Raw genomic sequence first — 19,845 nt, forward strand, 5'->3', positions numbered from 1 at the left:
TTCTGGAATTAGCAAGTTAGATGCATTTGTTTTGTTACAGTATTACACTTTTGTTCAAGGAACTATATTGCCTTGCCCCGTGAAGAGTCGAGCCAGCCTGATTTGGGATCAACTTGTAATGAGCAATGATGTAAAGAGAGGAGCACGTTTGAAATTGAACTGTAGGGAGAAAAGGCCACCAGTGACTCTCGAAATCCTTAGTTATTCAAAATTACTAGCGTGCCAAGTCTGATCAAAATGTGTCAAAGAGCTCTCTTCCTTCAGCAGTTCATGGTTATACTAAGCAAACACCTTAAACATCCATATATCATTTTCTGGTTTCACAACCACAGACTTAAAACTTTTTATGGTAAAAATCCAGCTGTGCTGATGACCTGCCCCAAATCCTGAACTCAGCACACAGTTCTGGGGAGGAACAGATGCCACGCGAGTTATGATTTATGGTGCTGATTGCTGCCAGAAACTTTTGAACTGCATACAACTGCAGTTCAAACTGCTAAGCAAAACTGAACGGTGCTGTAAAATAAATTGACATTTAGCGTATTTTGTTAATTGTCAATGTGCAGTTGGGTTGCTCATGGCTCGTTACTACTGCACTGTTCTCACAATTTCTTGGAAGGTGAACTTCATTAAAGTGCTTGAAGGGAAAATTGTTGTTTTAGCCTGTACGTAACACTGTACTGCATGGTGTAGCTCTCTTCCACGGTATGTTCTGAGTGTATGGTAATCAAAATACTTGCAAAGCTGTGCAAGCCATACTGCTTTACTGTTTAAATTCTGAGAACTTTTAAGAGGCAGCAGCAAGGGTGAAAAGCAAGTCTAAGCACAGCCGGGCCCTGTCCATGACAAGTTAAAGAGGTACTGGAAGATGCAGAAGGCACTTTTATTATGGGAAGAAATGTTTGCATAAAGCAGGGGCAAGATCTATGACAAGAGAAAATTTATAAGAAGAGGTGGAGTTTGCAAAGACTGTAAGCACTAGTGAGCCTTATGTCATCTTTTTATTTGGCTGCCTTTTTGCAATATATTTCAGGGACATCTGCCTTTTCTATGCTAATGTAATTATTTGCGTAGGTGTATTGTTTCTGCAGCTTAAATCTAACAAAACATGATTCTGTTTTTCAATTCAGACACCTACAGGTCAGAAACTGACAATGTTTCTGTAAAACATCTCTAATTGAATTAAATGTTTTATTAATGACAAAAAAGCTAAACCATTTTTTTAGGAAGCAGGCTGTGAAGTTTAGTCAAGCCTTTGGGAGCAGCCTAGTGGGAAGCGCACAGAAATCCACACCACTGATAAGGATTGATATGGATTTTTAAGTACTGATTAACAATCAGTTTTTTCAGAAGAAAATTTGCTAGATGAGAAGTAGTCCCAAACAGCAAAGCTGATAAAGTAGATGGACTCTTCACAACTGTTTTAAGAAAAATGTGCTTGTGTACTTACTTGTGCCCAAGGAAGATTAAACTTACATTGAACACAAAACTGTCTGTGGCTTGTAAGGCTCTGAAGTAGCTCGAAAGATGGTGATAGGTGGCAATTGGACAACATAGGACTTAAACAGAAAATATGAAAGCCAGTTAGCTGGTTCAGGAGCTAAACAGTTCCAGTTCTGATTGCTGCATGCTTTGCTGTTGTTAGTGAGCTGATGGAAAGTGTTTGACAGTAACAGTAGACTCCTCTAAAGGACAGAGCCTGCAAGAGCTGTGTGCATGCCAGATTCTACAGTACTGTTGTGGAAGGAAGCTGAATCTAATTTTATGCATGGGACATCAAAGCCTTGGTCCAACAAGGGACATCTTTAACTGTAAGCCAGGATCTCATCCCACTGTATTGAACAGAACATTCTTACGCTTCAATTTATGCATGCAGATCAGGATTGCGATAGCCGGCTCACAGGCAGAACTGGGCAGTCCAGTGGCTGATTTACCAGTGAACCTTTCAGAAAAGGAAAAATTATTTGGCCAAATAGAATCCCAGCATATGTCAGTGAGTTTACATCATGGGTGAATTTGCTTTTGAGTGCCCATGGGATATCTCGGATGCCTTTATTCTGATAACTTCTGCTCTCGGAAGTATTCTGAAATTATTAACTTGCATTACTGAGAAATGCTATGGAAACCATACAGTATACCTCACTTAATAGCCATAAGATGTGATTTCACTAAAAGCCTCAGAGGCTCCTCTGCCTTCAGCCAACCCTCAGAAGCTGTGCCGGGTGGTGTTTTCAGCGCTGAGCATAAGCTGTGTTTGTGCTGCTTGTTATTGAGGTAGCTGTTGTAATAACTGCTCATAGAAAACAGCATAACAACATTTTTTTTAATCTTTGATGCTCGGCTGCTGCTGCTGCAATATGGCAGTGATGTAACAAATTCTGTATATGGAGGAGCTACAGAATAGGGTTTCCTCAGCAGTCTGTTGTTTTCTTGTTGTTGAACAAGAGGGTGTTTGGGGCTTGAAGTTTAAGTCTCATTTTCTTCAAGTACAAGGGGCTGACTACCTTGACGAGCAAAACTCTGCTGCCTACTCTTTTTCCAGCAGATGCTTTTTGCACAGGCTTCCTAACTAGTGTTAAAATGGCAAGCTCACAGCTGTGATTTACATGTGATCCTCTCCACTTTGATTAGCCTTTGCATGTTTCCAGCTGTAACCAGTTTCCCATAGCACAGTTCTGTCTCAAACCTGAGGGAGCACTGTGTAGTTCCTCCACAGTTCTCCATTTCTCAAGCTGTAAGACAACAGGCCATTAAGGTTTCAACTCTGGTTTGGACTTTGGTTTGTGGGGAAACGTTTCTCTCTGGGACAGCTGGCATTCAGGGAGGTGACTACAAGGAAAGCCTTTGCAAGGCCAGCAGTAGAGCTCCCTATATTTGGTGTGGGGCTCTGGAAATGAAATGGATGACATGAACTCTCTGAATGTCTCCCTGCATGCTGTTCAACTAAGGCAAGTTGTAGTCTTAACTGAATTTATTTTGTGTCAGCAGAGTGTTTAGCTATCCCATCCAAGGATGGCCTTATATAGTGATGATTTCAACTTTTCTTGTGGGCAGTAGGTTTCTAAATAATGAATTTGCAAAGCCAGCTTATTCTCTTTGATTTTCCTGAACTGGGAGAGAGAGAGCATAGCAAACGTTTTTATACAGTTCATTTTGATCTTGCTGACTTTGCAGCCCAGGTTTCCACAGCAGGATAGCTGAAAGTTAGTTTTAAATTTTTAAAAGGAGTGGGGGAGAAGGGAGGTAAAATCACATGCACGCTTTGGTTTGGATGTTGCCATTGTTATATGTGCTTCTCTTACACACGCCTGAGGCAGCTCTATTAAAAGCTGTTACTGGTGAGGCAGCTCAGATCCCTCGTCTTGGGCTGCACAAGAAGCAGCAAGGATACTAGATGTCCGCTGTGCAGGGCAGCTCCCACACACTGTGCACGACCCCTGTGCTTACTCCTTTCAGCTGTGTGGTAAACCACCAACATCTTGAAAAGGGGAACTTTGATAATTTGCACATACCTTGGAAAATCCCTCATCAGATGTTGCTGAAACATCATTCCACAGGGGTACTGGAAAGGGTGAAACAGGAACTGCTCTGATCTAGAGATAGGAAGGCAGGAGAAATAATGAACATGGATCATAAGGTAAAATGCCTTCACATCATTCCTCCTAAAGAGAAGAGATGAGCTTTTTACTGGAGTGCACTGTGCTAGCTTGGAAGGAACAGCTTGCATGGAAAGAGTGAAGAAATAAGACCAAACCAGATAGAGACGAGTGTGAGCCAGAGCAAGAAAAGAGTAAAGGCAGGCCACAAGTTTCTATACATCCTTTTAATATGTGAAAATATGTTCCACTCTCCCACATGTGAAAGAACAAGTGGTGATTGCTGTCTTCAAAAGTATTTTCAGGTTTCCCATTGTGACAACTAAATGCTAGTTACCATATCCTTGTGAAATGCCAAAGCATTCTAACTGTGCTTGGTACAGTTAATGGGATTTGACCCTTTGCAAGAATGCTCTGTTTTTCACTTAACTGATGGAAAATTCTGTTCTGCATATTGTTTCAATATTGCTTAGAGGGAGCATTGAGAAAAACCTGGAACATAAAATGTTGGGGAAAGAGCTATCTATATGCTTTTAGGTTGGTTCCACCTGATTCCAGTCAATTCCTCACAAGTTTACTTTTACTTCTTAAGCTTACTTTGATTGTTGTTGAAGGGTGGGACCTTTCAGGGACAAGGCAGATTAATACTATCTTTTTTTTTTTTTGAAGTATGGACTATCAAGAAGCTTTTTGAAGGATGGAAAAATAGTGGTTAAACCTAGAAAAAAAATTTTAGTATTTTCACACGGTTTTATTTTTCCGAATATAAGTTTTGCATGGGTGACAAGACAGTCTTAGGCTACCACCCTTACAAAGAAACTGAGGATCTCAAAACAGTAAAGCTTTCTCCAAGTGGACAAGAGCAATAATGGAAACGATTAAAAAGTAGTGTCAAAGCCACTATTTCTTTCTAGGAACAGTAATAAACCCAATGTTTTCCTGCTTTATGTCAAGAGCAGCGTATCTACATGTATAAACATGATTTCCATGCTGCCATGCACAAAATGAGCATCTCCTGAAACCCATACTGCATTTTGCTTTTGTTAATCAATTGTTATCATTCAGTCTAGGTCATTATTTATCTCTGTTGTGGTTGGGCCTCCCTCCTCAATTTTGTTGTTAAATCCAAAGGGAGTTAAGTGTGACAAATAGGTTGTTCTCCTGTTTTATACTGCATTTGGAAACACACTGTTAGAAAAATCACTATCAGGTACAATGTAATTACATACTACACTTTCCAAGTGTAATACTGCTTTCCAAGAAAAGACAGATTGTGTCCATCATTGTCTAACCATTTCCCTGCCCCCAAATTCATAATGTGGCTCTACTTCATCAGACAGTGGGCAAATGGGGACAGGACAGGAGTTGGAAAGTTTATCTATACAGTACTGCTCTCAAAAATTAATGAGTTCAGTGGGCTTTGATACTGCCAAGTGCTAGATCTGTACTTCATATTAAAGCAAGTCTGTAGTCTGATTAACTTAAATTGGACTTTTCATATGACTCAGTCTCTTCAGAGGAAAAAACAGAACATGCTTTTACAGTGAAGGAATAAAGTGCTTAATTCTTTCCGTATTTCATTTTGCACAAGATACACAGCCCCCAGCCCCCCATAACACTTCCCCTCTCTACACTGAAACAGAAATCAAAAGGCTAATTCCTTTTTTGGAAACGAGATGAGATCCTCAGCTAATATAAACTGGTCGACTTGCACTGAACTTCAAACTACATTCTTTCCAAAGATCTCTATTGCTGTGTTTCATCCAAATATATGCTACTGCAAGGTCTCTTTTTTAAAAAACTACTTGATGTTTATAAATGGGTTTTGAAGCACTAAAAAGATAATTTGTGTACAACACTTTGTGGGGAGACAGGTGATATGGAAAGTGTTAAATGAGGCAGGCTATTCTTTTTCTTGGAGCTTGGCATGCTTTTTGTCATAACAATGACAAATATGGTTTTGTTTCTACTGGGCCTGCATATGTAGCCACCAAAATCACTAGCAAATAGGGTAGACAGCAAAAAAAAAAAAAAAAAAGCTTATTTAAAGGAAGGAAAAAGGAGTTAAGAGTAAGACAGAATTACGTTTACTGACAGGCCAGCTCAGGAACCAGCACTTTTGGCAAACGGAAAGAAAGAAGGGACAATACCAACACTTTCTGGTATGCACCTCATTACAAGGACCTGAAATTGAGTCCATGCAGTATTATATAAGGAAGCCTGCTAAAAATATATCACTTATTACACAGAAAGCTCTGTAAAGACATCGTGAGAGTTTTCTGAGTGATAAGAAAATTAAGAAACATTGGGAAAAAAAAAATCACACATTATCATGTGGAGGTAGAAGGAAGTTAAATTGTGGATTGTTAGTGTGTGTGTGTGTGTGTGTTTAACCCTACAAGCTTCTAGAGACTCACTCCTCCTGAGTTACCTGCTTAGAGAGTGGGATTAAAATTTCAGTAATAAGTATCACATATCTTTCCTGGACAGTGATAACAAGTAAGAGATGGGGCCCTGCTGTGCAACTGAGATCCTAGCAGTGGGCGGAGAGTATGATCTCAGAGATAGATTCCAGCAGCAGCTGTAGTCAGACAGGCTTGGCCCATTCCTTCTGACATCCACCCTTTCCAAACAGAAGATGAAGGGGTGCACAGTAATGAACACCTGGGTGCTATTTATGCCTCTGTTGAAGTGCCCATGGTAACGGATCACCTGATGTGTTTGCAAATGCTAAGATGTGACTTGGTTGAAACTACGGGCAGTGTCTGAGACCTTTGTAAGTATAAATCCTTCTAAGGTTCTAGTTCCTCTCCTATGTTCCATCCCTTATATTTCTAAGTCACCTATAGGAGTATTGTTTTGTCCCAGCCTTTTGGAATAATATTCCCTGACTGGTTAGAGAATCAAAGGAGGCTGACTGGTACAGCAGTGAAAAAACCCCATCGACAGAAGGCAGTGCAAGCAAGAAAACTCTGCATTCTTGCTCTGCTTTACTTGCTCTCGCTGGCAGGATGCCAGCACTTGGAATAACATGCACTTGGCTTGACCCACAGACGGTTGGAAAACTGCTTTTGACTGGATTAGGTTTTGGATCAGGCTCTTTGTGACTCATTTTTGGCTTTAACATTAGGGTCGGGGTTCATGGAATATTAGGTTAGGGATCTGGACAGAAATTTGAAGACCAAAATCAGACATCATTATGTTTTGAAGACTGTCCCAGATTTAACAGACTAATCCAAGTCTTACAAATGCTTTGGCGACTTGATTGTGCAGATATGCAGAAGTTTCACAAGGCAAGGCGATATCCTACAAAGTCAGACTTCTGCAAATCAAACCTGTAGCTGTGCATGCCTATCTTTTAAGGACAAGCTTTTGTTTTAATATACTATTTCTCACTGAAATAGCACTCAAACCTATTTCTGACTAGTTTTCTCCTTTGCAATAGGTTTTGAAGCAATCATGCACAGAGATTTTATATTTGGAGCCATCCAGTGTTTGTGTGGGAGGTAAGTTTTTATAATTTAAAAATAATACTCAATTGTTATAGGACTGTGGTTTCCCTGTTCTACCCAAAGGAAAATCCCACAGGTCTCTAGAATAAAACATCTCTATCTAAAAAATTTCTCAAGGAGTTTAAGAAATCAGATCGTTCTCTGTTGACTGCTGCTCCTCAGAGGAGCTACCTTCCAAGGCCTACTTTAATAATTTGGGTAATGCATGTAAAAGCTTGAGACCCACTTATCTGCCTCTCTCCCATTAGTCATGCTCTGCACTTGCCCTCATATTGAGAGCAACGATACTTATTCTGTGACACTCACTTACTGTTTTACCTGTTGTCATGGAGTTAAGTTCTGGGAATCCTGATAACATACATTCATATAAATTCATGACAATATTTCTAGTGCCTTGCCCCAAAACTGCGGAGCATGAGCAGTAAAGCATTTGACTGCATTTTTGTGCAGCAAGTGGTCATGCATTTAAGTGTAAGACAATTTTAAGGGCATGTCTTCTTCCTGGGTTTCACAACCCGCACATAGTTGGAGACCAATCAAAGTAAGGTAGTTGCAAGATCTCCTTATTTTGATGTTTTTATAAAAGCATGGATTGTCTCAATGAAATCAGCCGTCTTGGTAAACAAACTGTTTTCGCTCCTCCTACACAAAACTTACAAATAGCATGGCCCTTAAGCAACTTCCAGAGAAGTAGTACTAAGGAGAAATGTTTTCTTCATCTGTCACTTTAATTGGGCCTGATCCAGGTTTGGGTCTCATAATAAGACAACTTCCCAGATTTCTCATTTTTCAGAGTATTCACTGAGAAGCTTTCTTACAGTGCACCTGAGCCCCAGATCCTGTTGGTAGTCAGAATCAACCTCCACTTTAGTAGGGCTGCCTCAGTGAAAAATCTGCAAACAAATCTTTATTTTTCCTAGAGTGACCTAACTGAAGAGCACAGTACCAGAGGTCAATTAAAAAGGAGACCTAAGTTTGAAGCATTATTATGTTGGCCTTCATTTATTGCAGGCTATATTGAAATTCTCCTTGTCTAACTTATTGCAATGCACTAAAGATTGGTGATTGTGGGTTTCGTTTATCTCTCCAGAGGAGTTTCAAGTTGTTCTTAGAGGAAGCGGCTTAACCCTTGGTGGGAAAAGCGATGGTGTTACTTGTACCTATCAAGTGAATGGAACTACAATCCGTAAGTATTAAAGTTTGATGTGATATGCCTTTATATTTCCCAGTAAGTGATATATTTTGCTTCTTGTTACCTGATTTAAAATGAAAAGAGAAAAATATCAAAGAGGAGGAAAACAGAAAGGCTCTGAGGATTAGTAAGAGGACACAAGTTATTTCAGATCTCTGTCAGTGGTTTCAATTTGCTACCAATTGCCATTAGCTGTGAAGTGTGACTGGTGTTTGGCAGCCCAGCTGGCTGTGTGAATTAACATGGTGATAACTGTCTGGCTCCTGATGTTCAAGTAAGCAGATGTTCACCGATGAGAGGAAAAAAAAAAGACATGACCACAGAGTGTTCTAACCAAGTGCCCCTTCAAGACCCAGGCCAACACATAGGCTCTCATCATTATTCCAAAAGACGCTGTTTTCCAAGGTGCACTTACCTTGTTACCTTGGAGCACCTCTGCCCGTTCTGCCTAGCGTACCAGATATATTGCCGTTGTGGTGTTTGTTTCAGGGGCTTGGCAGGGCGTGGGTGCCCCTTCATGACATGGAGTCAGTCCTCTTCCCGGAGCTCCTGCAACAACACAGAGTAAGGGCAAGTCGGAACAGTTGGTCCTGTCTTGTCCCTCTGTTTCGACAGGGTTCATCAGCTCAGTGCCCCAAGCAACACTCTACTCCAGGAGCAGGTCTCATTGCAACCAGATACCTAGCTGGACTCCAGTTTCCTGACCTGCAGAAGGCAATTCTGTTTCAGAGTGATCTTTTACAGCTTGATCTGTGGGGTTGGGTTTTATTTTTTGGGGGTGCAGATGGGTGGGTTTTTTTATTACTACTACACACCCTTGGCCCAATGTTACAAAACTTAGTTATTCCTTTGTCAAAGTAGACGTGTCACTGGGGAAATTCTTTTGAGTGAAATGCTGCAGAAGTTAGAAAAGCTCTAGAAGTAATTGAGAGGTAATGCAGACTAGGTTCTTTTCGCTTTCTGATTAAGTATGCTCATGGAGAATTTTATCTTCAGCAAAATACTCAGGACTTGGTCTTCTCTTGCTCAGTGCATTAACTTGCAGCAGGGCAGGTGAAGAGTCATGCCAGAATCTGCATTAGTCTCCTTGTGCTGCTCTCTTCCCTGAACTGGCACAAGGCAGACGATGGTGGAAAAAAATGGCATCAGTAGAAATCTCTGCCATTTTTTATATCCAGAAACCAAAGTGGATGGCAAGTACATCCAACTTCTTGCTCTAACAGTATCTCTTAGAAGCAAAGCAGACTGGAAGAAGACCAAAACCGGACCTGTAGAAAAAAACCCAACTCATTTTTTCCCCTAGTGTCCGATTTTAACATTAGCCCGTCTTAAATTCCTACCCAATTCAATGTGTGTTTCCAATGCATTTTCTTCCTTACTCTTGATGTCATATATACTAGAATGGGCTGCCCATCTCTCCTGCCTGTTTATATATAAAATAATTTGGAGGAATCACAGAATAGCACAGGAGTTGTGGATAAAGGCAACTCGTGTAAATAAATTCTGCCTGTATAAATTTCCCTTGAGTTTCAGTTAAAAACTGTAACCTTTGTTTCCTATGTTAAACTATAGCTTGCTTACTTAAAATCGTTGCATAAATTAGCTTCACAGAGCTAGAACTTGCCATGTGGCAAAATTACTGGTGCAGTTGCATATTTATTATTATGGTGTACGTGTCTTGGAGAAGTGCAAAAACACACTAGTTTCGTTCCAGGTGAATAAAATTAATTTCACACTATCTAGTGCAAATAGTGGACACATCAATTACATGACCTGAAGATAATTAGAACTTAAATTCCAATCTAAGTGGCTGGTTTGCAAGTTATCGGGACTCCTCAGTTCTATTCTTACTTTGCTCCTGGCTCGTTGTTTGCCATGAACAGTCACTTCTCCACACCCCAGTCTGGCCACCTGAGAAATTACAGCAGTAGCACTTGCCTTCTTTACATGAGTGTTTTGAGGTTTGCGTCAGTATGGCTGTGTTCGTACTGGCATTTGTACCATTCAAGATCTTCTGACAGTGCATTAAGGAGATGGGGAACTACAGGATATGAAAATATGGAGAGAGTTAGCTATTTTCCATCAGTATCACAAATGTAAACCTCCTCTGTCCTGCCATCAGGTGCTACTATCATAATACAAGTTTTGGCATTATTTAGTAGCAATGCTAGCAGCATACACCCAATAGGCTTACAGTACCTAATGATTGGTAGGTTGCGGTCCTGTGTGAATTCACGGCTGTGCTGTGCTGCCAAGGATAGCCCCTAGGAACTTGGATTTTGATGTGCTCCGTGCTACAAGTGGGGGACAAATCCTCTGTGGATAGTGTCCAGAGGAGGCTGACAAGGCTGGGCAGTAGTCCAGGACACAAGCTGTAAGGAAGGACAGAACAGTTCGGTTTGTTACACCTACAGCAAAGGAAGAATGGCCAACGTAATTATTAAGTATGGGCTGCTGCAGGGCTGAAAATTATCATTTGGGCTCTCCCAGTCCACTTAGAAGAGAACACGAGGGAACAGGCTTCAAATTCCGCAGCAGTTCTAGGCAAGGTATTAGGAGAATGGTTCTCACTGTAAACATTTCTCAAGGCCTGGAATAGGTTACCTAGAAAGTCAGCTTAGATGAGCATCACTGAAGAATGTCTAAAGCCTGCTGGCTTCTTTAAATGACCTTTTGAAATCCTTTCTGACTCTGGTTTCTCCGATTCCTTGACTCTTCAGTCTTTTATAGCTGTACAGCATGTCTATGTCTGCTTTGCCATGGTAGAAATAACTATACTTGGAGAGGATGAAGCCACCAAATACTTGCTAGCATCTGATGTGAGAATTTCCAACTACATCTCTGGGCTGCCTTTTTTTTTCTTGGCTTTGCAAAAGGGTGCGCTAAAGCACATGAACGGAAGGGAATGACATAGTGATGTATTTATTATATGTTGCAGTGTAAAAACACAATCTGCTGTATGGGGTCTTGCCAGAGGCCTGCTACAACCCACCCAGATTCTCATCTTCAGCCATGGGCAACAGCAAACATTTAGGGAGTAGTATCAGAAGGAAATAGGGAAATTCGGTGTAATCCTTCACGTGATATGCAAGCTCATTCTCTACAGCTCTGTGCTGGCCTCCACATGCTTTTGTCTCAGAGGAAACCTAAAAGACAACAGCGGAGCTAAGACAGACAAAAAAGTAGGAAGGGTGCTTTGAGCAGTAGCAGGTAGGAGGAGATGGCCCCAAGCAAATGAGAGTTGTTCCTGTTTCATTGCTTTCTTTATGAAAAACTGGCAGTGTCTCAGCAGAACCCTCACCATTTGAAGGCATAACAGAGGGTACTTGCATGAGGATGTACTTCAATATTAGAGTTCCACTTGCTGAGCCTGGGCTCCGCTCTGGTACCAGCCTCAGAGCAAACCGTTATTTTGTCAGTTCTTCTGGTTTTAAAAGATGTATTTGGCATGTTTCTCTTTTTGCATTTATAAAGAACCATTACCAAATGCTAGAAAGGAAACCTGCCAAATGTAGCTGTGGGATAGAAAAATAATCTATGAAACATACCATTAAGACAAAAACATATGGCAATGTGCTAATCCCTCTTCCCCGCCTCACAACTAGCCCCAAATCTAGGCCAAGCAGTCAGTGCAGATTATAGCACATCAGAAAAGCTCATTTATGCTAACAGCTCTTCCTTCAGCTGCCCCTGAACTAGTTGTGTGTCTGCCTGTTCCCTAAATGCAGGACAGTCATCTCCAAGTTTATCTGGCAGATCATTTATCTGATCTCCCCCTAAATCAGGAAATAGCCCATGCCTGCAGCAGCAGCTCCAGTACAGAAATTAACAGCTCTACCGTGGCAAAGTTTGAGAGGATGGTTCTGCACAGCGGAGCAGAATTTTTCCCAGCTTACCAAACGCATGATGTAAAAGAGCTCCCCCCTCTCTTCACAGATGCAGAAAAGGAGTGCTGTTGCTGGACATGGTGCTCTATACATGGATGCTTTCTATGTTTAAGAGATTTGCAAACAGCTACAGACTCAAATGCAGAAGCACTGGAAAAACCAACACTCCGATCACAAGTGCTACAGTAGTCCTTAAATGCAATGCACAGGGTGGGAGCTAACTAGAAACAAACCTTCATCTTCCAAGTATTAGGAAACCCCTAATAATGTTCTCTCTCCTTGCAAAAATGGTGTCAATTCTAGGAAATTATCTCTCTGGAAGAGCATGAGCTGACTTGATTAAAATCAAATAAGCAATATAATGCCAACTCTGGGTTTGTGTGTTCAAGGTGTAGCTCTAAAAAGCAGCAGCTTTATTCCCTAACTTGGGCCTGCCTTGCTTGTAAGTTCCAGACATCACAAAAGCAGTGACCAGCATACTGAGAGAAGGGAAGGGACTTCCTAGCATGATCACACATCAGCCTCTCATTTAAACAGCACACTATATTAAACTCACATGATCTCTTTTTTCAGATGAAAAACCAAAAAAGGTGGAATCTGATTTTTTGCTCTGCCCTGCACCAATCCTATACAGAAGCGGCCAGTAAGTACTTGAAACAAATGTCATCCTATGTTTTGGGAGAATTGAACCCATTACTGCTGATATTACTGCTGATGTTAATCATGAGGTATTATGGCTAGAGGCAGTCTTCTGTTGTTTTTATGGGGGGTGGTTTGTTGTTGTACAAGTTCCACACACACACACACCCCCCCACACCCCCCCCGCCATTTTTGTGTTACTTCCCTGGTGTATTTGCCAGCTGTGGAATGGGCTTTAAATAGTCATCTGTGACCAAACCAATTTGGACAGTGCCTTAAAAATGAATATTCAGCCAGTTTATTAAACACTGAAAAGGTCTGGCTTGTCATAAGTTTTATGCAGATTAGCTGTTTTAACAGGGCATAATATGCTCTCTTCTGGATAATCTTTAGGCTCATTGTTAAAGAGATTACATTATCACTGACACTTACAAGCTATTATTAAAATTATGTGTCAAGATGCGTACCACTGCTCAACATGTAATGATAAAATGAGGCACTAATTTAACAACTGCAGCAGTCTCGTAACAGCACTGTGGCTGAACTGCAGTTCTAGCCTTATTCTAAGTGTCACTGGCCATGGCTGCACATTACTTCTGGCCCTTTGAGTACTAATCCTTCCCTCCTCCTCTCACATTCAGACATGCCCTAGGCTTTTCAGATCACTTCAACTTCATTGTTCAGATTTGTGAAATTCTAAGCTAATCAGAAGTCAGAAAATTTCATGTCAGGTCTTGGCCCTGCAGGAGGGCAAAGGCTTTCAGGCTGTTGATTTCCTCCCCATTTCGCAAGTTCTTCTCTGAGAGTTATTTGGGATGAGGTTAATATTAATCCAGTAGGAAGTACAGTAGTTGGTTACAGCTTTGCCTTGTCATTTTTCTGTGGCAATTCTTATCAGTTGAAGAACTAAGCATACTGCATAGATGATTTTCAGTAGTTACTTTTCTGAGTTAAGCAACAATCAACCACTTCAGTTGTACTGTAAGACCAATAGCAAACCCCCAAGTACACATCTGTTTTGTGCATTAAATGGCAACCAGGAGAAGGAAAGTTGGAAAGCAGTAGAACAAAAAAAACTTCAGTGATTAACCCCAGTGGAAGAGAGTGGGGTGAATAACTGCAGAGGAGCTGCATCATAGCCTCTGTGCAGCAGCCAAAGCTTCCCTGTGGGGAATAAACGCTGTTTATGGCAATGCAGGGAAAACAAGCACAGAGTAGATTTACATGGGAGAGCAGAGGAAAGGGATGAGTTTTTAATGCTGTTGAGTATCAGGAAAACCTAAGTTGCCTTTTACATAGCTATGCACAATGTTCAGCAGGAGTTTGTTAGACCTACTTGCCTTTATATTGAACAGTGCAGTCTCACTGTTTTCAGCTGAGCTGGGCTACATGAGATTGTGAGCCAATTGTACAACAAAACAGCTGTACCAAACTGCTGTCTTAGCTGAAACAAACCAGCACCGTGTGCAGCTGTAAGAGAACTATTTTTGTCATCAGAACTATGTAAATCAGTCAGGTTACAAACTCCTCCTCTCCATGCCAAGTGTTTCAGTGGAGTTACAACACAAGAACAGTGGCGGCAAATTAGGCCCCCAGTATTAAGCACCCCAAGACCTGAAACTGTAAATGCTTTTCTACACGCTATTAATCTGACAGTACGCAAACAGCCTTTCTTGCCAAATGGATGTGAAATGCATGGAATATTTGTTTAGATTAAAGCACAGAGGAAGTTATTTGACCATGCTGCATTCTTTTCTTATTCTTTGAAGAGCTTGTTCGGCCTGTGAAGCATTATTGAAATAGACAACTCACCATATAGTAATGGCACTGCAGATCAAGCACCTAATTACAGCACGTTTCTTTTCAGCAGTGTTTGTAGGAAAGAACGCATGAACAACACACATGAAGTTGTACAGGTTCATGGGAACAAAATATTTTGGAGTTCACTACGTGCAATATACTTCCATAACCTGATATTGAAGCAGTTATGGCTTTGGCCCAGAGATAAACAGTGTGCTATGCAGAAGACGAACAGCTATGAAAGATATGTACATACTTGAACTCTTGACTTTCCGTTGGCACAGCTCAGACTATTGCTGGATAACTCCCAGTAATTCCTCATGTAGTCAAGCTAATATTAGTTGCTAATATAGCAACAACCGGTCTGCTCTTTTCCTAGTGCTCTTTTAATGGCGTTAAGAGCAATACAAGCAGACGACGATAGCTTTGTGACTACTATACCTGCAGCTTTGTTTCTGGGTAAATGGTAGAATCACACTTAACAGGTTTTGTTATATTTTTCTAATTGGAGACACTTCATGTTCACTGATGAATTGGCAATTTGAACATGCAGAACAATAGAAATCCACATGGAATAGGTAAAGTGCCAAAGTACCCAAGATGTTGAGTTGGTAAACCCCTGGTCTCCTGGACTTACGCCATTGTGTATTTCTACTCTTTCCAGCTGCTGGCTGCATTTAGTTTGGAGCCTCCAAAACGCCAGCTGTATATTTAACCAAGCATTCTTTTCAAAGCCTGTTTTTTCACAGTACCATGTAACAGATGGATGTGGTATCCTTAGGTTATGTGACAACATGACTCTGCTGCTTGTGCCATTTAAAACACCTTCTTGTCGTGCCACTTCTGAAGTGCAAAATCACATAATCTGCTTGCAAAACCAGCTCATTTTGAAAGATGTCTGATTAGCTAACAGTTGAGAATTACTTGGGATTTTTACACAAGCTGCCTATGCATTATAAAACATGTTAGAAAATATTGAAATAATCCAGACAGGGAAAGTACCATGCACATTCTTCAGTAAGATCAGGAGACAGACCCAGAATTGCTTTGACTCATGTACTTTGAGAGATCACCTATTTATGTGAGGGCAAGTGTAACATTACAGCTATGCTGGTTTACTAAAAAGGTCTCAGATTCTACGGCACTGACCATTTAAAAGCCATATATTTCTAGGGTCTTGCTCAATATTTGAGAAAGTCAGTTCCCCTTTTTAGCTCAAGCTTGATTTTGCTGTCCTGCCATAGGTCAAAGGCCCCATACTGAATCAGAGATTTCTTTGTCCTCTCTATTACTTTAGACATTTCTGTCATTGTGGTCCTTTGGGAAGAAAACAAAGCCTTTGTCTCTTTGGAAGAGCAGTACAGGAAAAACTGGTGTATTTTTATAAGTCTGTGTTCTTGTGTTACCTTTGCTTTTCTTCTCTTCATTTTGCTCCAAGTTCTTTGAGCGTGCATTCAGAAAACATATCTGTAGGCTTGACTTCACAAACAGATGGCTTCTGTTCCTCTAAGCCAGTGGTAAAATCCCCTCTGCCTTCAACAGAAAGGCTATCAAAACAACATACGTTTCTCTTACTTCCTGAACATTTACAAATTCTCTTTTATTTGAACAGTAGATGACAATAATAAAAGTTTAAAGTAGCACAACACCACCATATTTTACTGAAATATTTGTAACGAATATTTACATGTCTGCTACTTAACTACTTCACTTCATTTGAGCTCTAGTCTCTCATTGGAATATTACAGTAAGAGATCTTGGATTTGCTGGTGCCTACTGAAAAAATCCAATTTGATCTAGGGAAGTTACTTGTCTAGGCAAAGCAAGAGAGGTTAGATCTAGGATAGGCGGTGAATTATTCAAAATGAACCAACACGCTGAGAAGTTGTCATAGTTCTTTAAACAGTTCAGAGGACTACAGTACTTTGTTTTTAAATGCAGCTGCAGGGTTGCTGGCCAGCTTCCATCTCTATGCATCCTGCACTTGAATTCATACAGTGTTTGCTCTAAGATTAGTTTATAAAATGAAGTGAGGATTTACATCTCGGTCCAATAAGATATATAAGCTTCTCATAATTTGAAAGACAGGGACTAAGTCTAGCTGAGCATGTGTACAGTAAGTTGGTTGTGCGTTTCAAAATGTCAGCAGGGTTGTCAGGGCAAACACTGGGTTAACTGGGATCACTGCTTTCATTTAAGTATCACACAGTTTCCATCACTCAGTTGAGCGACATTTCGACATCTTTGCGGAGAATGGCACTTGACTTTACCTGAGGGGTTGCCCTAGGACAGAAGCGGACAGTAACTTTCTCCTTGGGCTTGTAAGCTTAAGGAATAGCAAAACTGAAAAGGAGAGATCCAAACATACACCCGAGTGCAAGTGAAACCTTGCTCACAGTTACCTAGAATTTATGTTCTTATCTCATGCAGATGTGGTACAGTCTGCACAGCTCTTTAATGACCTTATTTGCCCTCTCTTCAAATCACATTGGCCTCAGCTTGTGTATATCCCTTCCTACATCCTGTCCAACTTGAACAGCTGGTGGCACTTAAAGAGCAAATATGAAATAGGAATTACTTTTTGTGTGGTAGTAAGGAAAACTACTATGCTTGTATTCCTAAATTCTTAGCTGCCTCCAATTTCAAAGGAGCTGCCTTACATTTAGTCTCCAGCTTGTGGTTCACTTGAAACAAAGCAAACAAGGCATGAGATAATCTGTTAGCAATCTTCAGATTTTTTTTTTTAATATATTTCTAGTAGTAAGAGCTCTTGGCAACAGCACAAGTTCACAAGTTTGGTGGCTACTTGAAACATACTTCCTATCCAGATATTCCAACAGGGAGTTAGCGAGGGAAAAATTAACCTTATTGAGCACATCTTACAAGAGTCTGAATGTAATTAGATTAAATAGCTCAGAATCTTAAAACTGTAAAAGTAAGAACTTTCGTCCTTGGGAAAAAAAAGAAAGAGTAGTGGGAAATGATCTCCAGGACTAAGCACATCACTATGTTTCTGAGCTGTGAATGCTACCTTGAGAGAGGCTTTTATTTGGCTATTAACCACATCTCTCACAGGAGGAGCCTGTGTCATTCGATTCTTTGTTCTTCCTGTTGACAGCAGCTGCTTGGCTTGTTTTGCCCTCATTTGTGAATGGGATGGCAGCTCAGAGGGAATTCGGAAACATCAGCAGCATTGGGCGGTTTCTGCACTGTCACTTCTCAGGTCTTCAGATGTTAATATTTCTTAGCTTCTGGTTTATCGCCCGTTTCCTTTTGATCCTGTCTTTACAACTCAGATATTATCCCTTAGCCCTTTGGAATAAAAAGCTAAGGGAAGAAAGCAGTAACCAACTCATTTACATAGCACCTTCAGCCTTTAAGTTAGTTATTTGAGAAACTAGCTTAACCACCTATTGCATCCATGTGCCTGCCTGTGAAGAAGTTTCTCAGCTTCTCCACGTATGAAAATAAAACCTTTTTTTTGGGTTCTGTTTCACTTGTAGAAAATATTTTTTTTCCACAGGAGGAAGTAAATCCTGTAATGTTCAGTAATGCTATCTGTTTATATTCAGCAGTTTGCATTACCTGCCCTCTGTCTACTTTTGTTTGCACTAGTGCTAAAACATACTCCTTATCTTTTTTACACCATTTTTTGTGGGCTGCAATAGCCTGAATGCAGTCAAGAAGTTTGTCTCTCTGGCCAAAGTTTTGGTATTATGGCTTGATCTCTGAAGTACAAATTTAGGGCAGAATTAGCTGCTCTGCTTTCTGCTGTGGATCACATGCAGGGCTGCGGGTTGACAAAAACAGGGATTAACCACAAGCTTCAAGTTAAACATGGCTTTGAGAACATCTCTCAATAGGGGCTTAAGGGAAGCCAAGGTTCTGTCTTCTGGAAGAGCTTGCAGCTCCATGCAGTTGGAGAAGTAGACTTGTGACTCCAGTGCATTTGTTCCTATTGGTTTCTGACAGATTAACATAAAACCAATTTTAAGTAAAACAGTACTGTAGGAGGCTATTTTAAAAAGTATTAATTGCCATTTACAGGATACACCAAGAAGTTCCTGCTCACTACTTCAGGGGCCTTGAACATTCTTTACGGCAGCTATGCGGGTAAAATCTAGAACTAGCTGAAAGCCCAGGAATTCATGCCCAAGCTGTCGCTGGCGCTCTTGCCCTCAGCTTCTGCCTCCCTGGGAAACAATGTCTCAATACAAAGAGGAAGCACGTGCTTCATATTTAATCTAGGTGCTTTGAGTTAAAGATGTTTCCATGACAGTGGAGCAGTGGTATTTGGAGTCTTGCTTTCCGGTTTCAAAGTGTCATTTTTATTAATACCAGCACCAGATTTAAGGGGAAGGGCATGGGCACATGAAAGCAAACAGACACTGCCAAGATGAATGGATTGTAGGCTCCATCCTGCCAATTGCCTCATTTGGTTTCCAGACAGCTGCTCGCATTTGAGGGCAGCTGAAAGGTGTTCTACAAAACGGTTGTCATGGCAGGCTTCTAACAAAGGATCCTAACTACAGCCCCCTGCCCTGACTAGTCCAAAGACAGAGCCTACTATGCCTTTATTCCATCCACTGCTTCTTGTGACATGAACCTGGGAGCCGGGAACTTATAAATTACCTCTGAATTTCAGCTCTCGGGGGACAATAGTACATTACATTGGCCAGCACTGTTTCAGAGTTCATTATGCAGGCAAAATGCCACGCAAGTGTTTGCATCTTCAGGGGTATGTACAGTCTTAAGCACAACCAGTGAATCCATCCTTTAAGTTTGACTTGACTCTACAAAGGAAAAAAAAAACAAACAAACCCACATAACCTTTTCCCACTGTTAATTCCCTTTTCTGCAACACCTGTAGGTCCTTCAGCCAGCCTGCCTGCTTCCTCCCATGTGCTAGTATACTTGCAGTGTTTAGAGGCACAGAGTTAAGGCAATTACCTGCAGTTCTCATTAGTACACAGTGATCAGATTTCATAAGTCTTTTTTACTGCAGCTCCTTTATGGGATCTTTACTTTTTTCCTCTTTTTTCCTGTGGTTGATAATGGCTCTAAAGAAGTAAAAGCCATGTTAAAGGAGTGATGTTTTCTAGGCTAACTGGTGTTTAGTTTGTTTGCCTAATGAACTTCTGGCTAATAATTCTAACCCATTAAGTAGGTAGGTAGTACATGTTTCGCACAAACACATCTGGTCCTGCAATGAGCGAAGG

The 19,845-nt window shown here is 40.9% G+C and overlaps 1 protein-coding gene across 2 annotated transcripts in view; it reads left to right on the forward strand.

Annotated features, from left to right (window-relative positions):
- Positions 1-19,845, forward strand: part of ANTXR2 (ANTXR cell adhesion molecule 2) — a 118,074-nt gene that overhangs the window by 24,061 nt on the left and 74,168 nt on the right. For both annotated transcript variants that reach the window (XM_075089914.1, XM_075089915.1), the window contains exons 8-10: positions 7,042-7,102; positions 8,199-8,294; positions 12,761-12,830. In XM_075089914.1, coding sequence (XP_074946015.1) covers positions 7,042-7,102; positions 8,199-8,294; positions 12,761-12,830 — 227 coding nt within the window. The remainder of the gene's footprint in view (positions 1-7,041; positions 7,103-8,198; positions 8,295-12,760; positions 12,831-19,845) is intronic.

The sequence above is a fragment of the Phalacrocorax aristotelis genome, chromosome 4 (assembly GCF_949628215.1).
Source record: "Phalacrocorax aristotelis chromosome 4, bGulAri2.1, whole genome shotgun sequence".
In the NCBI taxonomy this organism is placed as follows: domain Eukaryota; kingdom Metazoa; phylum Chordata; class Aves; order Suliformes; family Phalacrocoracidae; genus Phalacrocorax; species Phalacrocorax aristotelis.